This window comes from Aphelocoma coerulescens, chromosome 1A, assembly GCF_041296385.1.
Source record: "Aphelocoma coerulescens isolate FSJ_1873_10779 chromosome 1A, UR_Acoe_1.0, whole genome shotgun sequence".
NCBI classification, from domain to species: domain Eukaryota; kingdom Metazoa; phylum Chordata; class Aves; order Passeriformes; family Corvidae; genus Aphelocoma; species Aphelocoma coerulescens.
This window is the reverse complement of record NC_091014.1, coordinates 36,812,969-36,820,741: the sequence shown is the minus strand read 5'-3', so window position 1 is coordinate 36,820,741 and position 7,773 is coordinate 36,812,969. Positions and strand designations below refer to the sequence as shown.

Here is a 7,773-nt window from a genome sequence, read left to right as displayed (position 1 = left end):
GTCAGTCATGAATCCCAACACAGGTGCAGTTGACACTTCACTGAAGGTCACAGACACGTGAAAAATATTTTTACCCGTGTGAGTATTTGCAGGCTTCCCTGGATTACTTGGGTCTTCAATTAGATTAATCAAACCCATGAAGGTTCTCATGTGCTTATGTATTTGTGGCACCAGGCACTAAGGTGGAGGAGATTGAGTGCTGGGTGGTTTTTTGTTTGTTCATTTTTAAACACCCCAGTGGAGCATCCTCAACCCCTTCCTCCATGACTCTCTGGTACACCCTTGATTTTTCCACAAGCAGCATGGTTTGAGTAACAACTACTAAAATAGGAAGTGTTTTCTGCAATACCATGTATAATCAAATCAGTGAAACTCCTGTTAACCCTGGAAGTAGGAAGCAGTGGATTAGCAGAGAAAGTGGAGCTAACTATTCAATAAAGATTTGTAAACAATACACAATAGGACTATGAGAGCATGTTGGACAGGCCAGAAATAGGAATACTTCTTTCCAAGAACACTGGGTTTTCTACTCAGAACTTACCTGGCACACTGTTGTACAAAACTACAGTTATGGGGAAAAACACCCACCTCAAATAAAGGTATTTTAAAAACAGTATTCTAGTATCTCCCTATTCATAGTGTTAGTGGAATGTAAAAACATATTAAATAAGCCTCAAACCTTAACTGTCGGTCTGAAAATCTCCAGGTTAATTCAGCCACCTACCTGCCACATGAGTATGTAAATGAGGGCTGAGGTTTTCTTCCTTTGAGTAGAAAAAGCAGTACCTTCTTTTTTTCAATTTTTTAATAAGGTATCAGTTAAGAAGTGGTTTCACTCTTACACCTTGTCTTCTGTTTTCTTGCTTCAACCCAGAGTGTAATATGAAATTAAGTCACAGATTCTGAAGTCTCCATATACACTTATTTAATTGATAAATGAGAGCCAGACTCTTCTTCCACCTGGAAGGAGCAAAGCACCAGTTCCATGCTCACAGGTGAGAAGTTTCCCAAAATCAGGCATCTCACATTTCTGAAACACTGGGCAGTTGAAGACAACTGTATCATCAAGTATTTTTTTGGGAGAACTTAGGTTCCCAATTTCAGCTTAATTGTTTTTAAAGTGCCACAGGTATTTAGTATTTTAATGTAACTGATCTTGCTCCCTCTACCATATGTAGTTAATTTTCACAAATACAGTAAGAAATAATTACATTTGATTTGAAGATGGAAATACTACTTCAGGAATCCTTACTAAAAAAAAAACCAAAAAAGAGCAAAGGTCATAGTGAGCCTCTGACAGTAAAAAATGTAACATTAATTGTGGAGGGAACGAGATGCTTTTGGAAAATTATTGTTCTGAAAATTTATAAATTTATGTTTGGATAACCAAACAAATGTTTGAATCTGCTTCAGTTTGAGAAAAAGAGAAAGCCACCATCTTTTTCAGCTGTATTAGCTATCGTATGGATATCATATGGATTATAACCATCCCCTTCTTTCAAGCTGGAAAAACTTTGTTTTAATCATAGAAAAAAATATCAACAAGCTTATGTTTTTGTATTTACTATCCTAAAATAGATATTAAAAAAAGTTCAGAATTTAAAATTTGCCATACACCTGATACAGAACCACAGCAAGGCCACTAACGGTCCAATTTCCGAGCATAATTCAATACATGCAAACAAGCTGCTTTTGCACTACACAGAAAAATGGGTCAAAACGTAAAAACAAAATCCCAGGATCCACTGACACATCTTTTCTTGCTTTGGCAATTTCAGGTATTTTTCAATGATCTGCATCACCAGAGGCAACTCAATGAGAAGTGGCAACCATATCTAGAAAAAGAAAACCATCCCAACAGCTCAGGTTTTTCTTCCTCGGCTCAGAACAGTTACAGTTTTCAGAACCAGTCTATATTCAGTTTATTTGCATCTGGAAGTTCAAGTAGAAGTGATCACCAAATGAAATGTATTTCTGTTTTAAGTGGGAAAACATCAACATGGAACTAAGCTGTGATCAGTTCTAACCCAAGTTTCTCCCAAGCGATGAATTCTTGAAGCATCTACCATTTGACACGTTACCCACCCATTTTTCTAAAAATTATTTGCCATTATAGAGGGGGGATCTGAAACCAAGGTTAACCAAACTTTTTGGCCATGGAAACTTTACTGTGGAAAAGAATATGAAACTCTCATAAATTTACTTGTCAGCAGCAAAAAGACTCTTCAAGTGTCTTAACCACTGTACAGCTCAATAGTTTTAATACTTCAATTTTTTTTTCCATTTTTCATTGTTGAAGAAATAATTTCACAATCTCAAATCAAAGTCAACACTGCAGTGAGGAGAGCTTTTCTACTTTATTACAAAGAGAAGAAGCCTTTATGTGGTCAGAAAATACAAGATTGATCTTTTTTTTTTTTCTCTTCCTATGAAACGCTGCTGTTCAAACAGCCAGAGTGAATTGTCTCAGTTCACTTCTTTAAGTCCCATCACATTCACTTGGGTATGGATGTCCTTGGCTGCTGAAAATCTGGCCCTTTAGTGCACAGGGCGACAAAGTAGTCCCCTGACCAGCAGTTCCAGAATGTCCCGTTTTCATATATTGCATCCATGCACACCTCCTAAAAATGAGGTACAGCAGGGCAAACATTTTCCAAAATAGATGTCATATATATAATATATACACATTCGTACATACATACCTTTATTCATGTGATGTCCAAAAATTTAAAAAAAATGTACACATTTATTACAAAATCGTAACAAAGACTGGACAGTGTTTTGCTCATTCTGGAAAGATGAAGCTCAGTAATACACAACTCTGGAAACTAACCAGAGACTGTGGCAATATCTTTCTTCTAAACAGTCAGATATTCTTGCATTAAGCTTGGCGAAAACTGCCTTTCAAAAACAGAAGGGGAAGTAAAATGAAGGAAGCAAACCTTGCTCATCTTTCCAAATGAAATACGAGAAGGATCTTCACATAAAAATGCACAAACATTTTTTATTACCAATAGTGCTACAATGAACAATGCAAATTTTGTTGTCTAATTTTTTGTCTTTTTTCTTTTTTTTTGTTTTTACATTTTGGAAAACTAAGTGGTAAACTTTTGTCAGTGTACTCGCTTGTCTTTACAGACCCAAGCTTGTCTGCTGGCAAAAAAGAAAACAGAAACAAAAATTCAGACCCTGCTCAAACTAAAGAAAAACAATTACAAATTTAGTTGTTGGGCAGCACATAATTAGTAAGGCAGGACCTCAAATGGTGACCCTTCACATGAGCCAATTGCCAGATCCTCAAGGAATTAAAACCAGGATGCCTGAGCCACATCAGTTCTGCAGTTATGTTGAGTATTGTGCTGAGACAGCCATACCCCAAGAAAAGGGAAGTCTTTAGAAGGCTTGCTGAGCAGGGTTGTAGTTGAAGGTTGATGGCAGATGAGGCCTTTCTTCTAATTTGTCATATTCCAGGTGGAACTCCTACAGTTAAAAAAAAAATAAGACAAAACCAAATAAAACAATGTATCATTAACCTGTCAAGACCTGGTCTACCAGCCATATTGGAAAAGCACAAATACAGAAGAGATCAAGTACTAACTTATCCTAAGGCAAAACCACATGACTTTGCTATCTTGGATTCCATATTTTAAGGAGAAAAAAGGAGTTATTTAAAACAATCCTAAGCCATTACACTCACAACATGTAGGCTCTCCTATTCTTTTCAGTGTTACACGACCCTCAGAACCCTTGTTATAATCTCAATTTGATATATGCACGTACACAAAAAACACAATCACAGCATGAGCTGAACTATAAACAAAAGATGTCTTTCAACATGTCAGGAGTACAGAGGCTTATTTTGGATGAACTAAAGTTCAGGAATATTTTTGTGTCATACTACCAGACCAAATAGCTTCAAGATGCACCAGGGGAGGCTCAGGCTGGACATCAGGGAGGTATTCAAGAAACAACTGGACTTAGTGCTAAGGTCTATTTGACATGGTGGTGACCAATCAAAGGCTGGATTTGATCTTAGAGGTCTTTTCTAACCTAAATGATTCTGTGAAAATGTCCCGGTTTCGCCTTTGGAAACATTACCATTTTAAAATGCTAGAGACAAAATACTGAGGCCCACTTAAGCCAAAATTTATCAAAATATTCCACCACATTTCATACTCATATTTAAGTCCCTGACCCACCAAACCTGAAAGTTTGTATTTTTCAGACACTTTCAGTAGTTTAACTGTGTCTCATCCCTATTTTATCTTCATTCAAAGAACAGGGTAAGCAGAAGTTTCAGAACTGTTTTTTAAGTGTGGTTCTTGGTAATTCAACAACAACCACCTTGGACATACACAGATAATTTATTTTGCCTAACTTGGTGGAGAACCTCAGCAGAACATCATCTGTGTCTGCAAAGCAAACTTACCCCACTATTTTCACACAGACATAAAAACAGAGTAATGAAGAGACTATTTTAGAACACTCTCTGAAATGATTAAATAGTATAAAATTCAGTACATGTAAATCTGTACTAAATTAAAGACTAAATCAATTCAAGAACAGAAATAAAATCTAGGGAATCCAACTCTCAGAACTCTCTTCTTTCAAGGCAAAACAAAGTCCATTTAGCACAAAAAGAACATTCAGCATAATACGGAAACAAAGTAGTGGAAAATGTGAAGCATTCTGTATTCCTCTAAGAATACTGTCCCTAAAACTGGAAAACCCTAGCAAAACCTATGTGGGGTTATAGCCATCTGCACTGAAACATTGCACATCTTCTTCATTTCTAGTTCCCAGCTCTCTACTCCAACCAAAGACTTTTTTAGTTGTTTTTTTTTTTGTCTGGTTGGTTTTTTGGGGTTATTTATTTAGGTTTAGGTCATATATACACAAGTTAATTGCTTCTGGCATTCCTACTAAAAACTGCATGCCAGTTGGTCTATGTTCTCTTTTTATGCAGATGCTGAGACTGAAGAAATGCTGCTCCCTCCTTGGGTAAGAAGTAAGATCAAGGGCTACAAGTCCATGCACGTACTTTGGTATCAAAGGCTGGATTAGGTTGGGTGGATCTTAGGGGACCTACAGCAAGGGTGGAGAGGGACATTTTGCAAGGGCATGCAGTAATATGACAAGGGGAAGTGGCTTTAAGCTGAAGAACACTAAGATTTAGATTGGATATTAGAAATAAATTTTATTCAGTGAGGGTGGTGAGGCACTGGAACAGGCTAACCAGAGAAGTTGTAGATGCCCCATCCCTGGAAGTGTTCAAGACCAGGCTGGATGGGGCTTTGAGCAAACTGGTCTAGTGGAAGGTGTTCTTGCCCATGGCATGGTGGTTGAACTAGATGGTCTTTATGGTCTCTTCCCACTCGAACCATTCTATGATTCCATGATCTCCAGTAATTCTGCAGTCATTTTATAATAAAAAGATACCACTCAAGCTTTCTCTGCCTTTCATAGCTGTCAAAGTTTCTATCTTGCACATAACCACGGAAGGGCCTGCAGATACTATCAATCTATGGTCAGCTTCAACCAGTTAACTGAACTTCCACAAGCTCTAAAATGCCTTCAAAATTACCCATGGAAAACTGCTAAATAAACTGGTAAGATACAGTTAAGTATCAGAAACCAGACAGTATCAGTATCCTAAAAAAAGGGTTTTCCAAACTTATGGTTGTTGCAAGCCTCTACTGGCAGTGGTAGCTGTAAACAAAATGTCTGGAATAAATGCTCAAGAGGCTGAGAAATCCTCTGTGTCCCACTAATTTCAAGCCCCTCATTCAGAAGGAGTATGTTTCCCTATCTGATTTTCTCTAGAAGTGAGTTCATACTTCAAACTGCCATTGACTGTTAAAAAAAACAGGCTTAAAACAGTCTTCTTGATTTGCATCCCAGTGTCAGCAAAGCTCAAATTCAATATTCAGTAGTGTGTAAGAACACCTAAAGTTTTATCTGACAATATATTAAAAAAAAAAAATTAATTGAACAAGTATTTCTGGAAACTAAACAACAATTATTTATTGCACAGAGGAAAATACTTACATTACAGGTATACTTTATGATTTTGCCTTTGCCACTGTGGTTTAGGATGTCAACAGTAGCAGTGGTATTACTTAACATAAACAGATATAAATAACATGTAAAAAGTTTCCATTTATCCATTAATGTGTTAAATTGCTTTTATTTTCCACATGGAAATGAATGTTAAAACTTAAATACCTTTTATTAACCAGGAATAATGAATACTGAATGTGTGTGAAAACTTACAGCATCTGTGACACTAAAATTTTTCTATGCAAAGAAAATAATCACTTCTCCTGTCACCCTGAAAACTTGCTTTGATAGTAAAGTTACATCAGTCTGTACATGTACAAACAGTAACAGGCAAGGATACCTAAGGTAGAAGAAGATTGCTTAGAATGATCCATAGCATTTATGAAGTAAAACTAAACAAAAAAGTTAGCAAAATAGGTAGTACCCTGAGGACAAAATATTCTGGATTGTGTAAATCCATCAGAGCAGAGGGTAGAAATCCCAGGGCTAGTTTAAAAATTCCAAATGGAACTTCAAAGTAACGTTTATACTGACTTAAAGATGTATACCCCCAACTTCAGGGGCTGAGCTGAAATACTAGGGAATATCTCTACTAGAATAATAAATTTAACTTTCTAGTAATTATGAAACTATTTCAATTAATATTGAACTTGTAAGGATAGGGAATAATTTCATCTAGACAGCAACCCTGAAAAGCAAATAAACACTTAGAAATTTAACTTTCTCTCCCATTAAGAATTCCATGTTTTAGAACTATAACATGTACGTAAAAAGCTTTTAAAATCTTGCCCTTAAACAAATTAATTCTCCTTACTGAAAAGTAAGAAGGAGAAATTCTAGACAGCTTACTTCAGACAACTTAAATCAGGATTTCAGTAAACATGCAATCGTAGAAAACACTTATGGTGTCAGATCTACTTCCCTTCCTCTCTCATGTCTCCTCAGCAGCAGCAAACTATAGCCAAAACCCCAGTGAAAAAAAAATCAGTGTCTTTAACCTCAATGTACTTTCCACAAGCCCTTGAATGAAAAACCATATAACAAACATCTGTAATCAGAATTTTTCTGCATTTTATTTTGTATTTAAGGTGAATTTGAAGTTTATAATTCCTGTTTTTTTCACTATTTACTACCATGTGTCAAAATAGAATCAATTCGATTTTTTTTCTTAATAGTTTAGGAATTCTCATTACTCAGCTACTTTGCTGCATTTCCTTCTTCAGTCTTCTATTAGGAATATAAAAATAGAGCCTACGGTTAAATAAAAAAGGATAAATACATTATTTGATTTTTCTTGAAAGAAGTTATTCAGCCTTCTTTACTTTTCTTACAAAAACTGATCTAGAACACTAAATCTACTAAATCACAACTGGCTTATGTTCTTACAAACGTGTCATAGGTTAGCAAGCAAACCACTACAAAACGTAAGTCTTACGATTTAGTTATCTAAAGTAAACTGCTGTATTTCACTGCAGCAGTATTTCACACTGCAGTGTAATTTAAAATAGGGACAATAAATACGTAAGCTTATAATGCAAAACACACATCTGCAAAGCACAACACATTTAGAGTATGCGCTGCCCTATATTTGAGCATCTACACTAGAACAAGAACCAAATTTATAAAGCACCTTGAAAAATAATTGAATATGCACACATAAGAGACAGCAATTTAAAAGCAAGTAGTCCTGTCTGACTGCTACAAAAAGGACTA

At 35.9% G+C, this 7,773-nt stretch overlaps 1 protein-coding gene across 3 annotated transcripts in view; it reads right to left on the bottom strand.

Moving 5' to 3' along the window:
• Positions 1 to 2,338: 2,338 nt before the first annotated feature.
• CNOT2 (CCR4-NOT transcription complex subunit 2) overlaps positions 2,339 to 7,773 on the bottom strand; it is an 84,618-nt gene continuing 79,183 nt past the window's right edge. For all 3 annotated transcript variants that reach the window (XM_068998993.1, XM_068999000.1, XM_068998984.1), the window contains one exon: positions 2,339 to 3,480. In XM_068998993.1, coding sequence (XP_068855094.1) covers positions 3,394 to 3,480 — 87 coding nt within the window. In that variant the 3' untranslated portion in view covers positions 2,339 to 3,393. The remainder of the gene's footprint in view (positions 3,481 to 7,773) is intronic.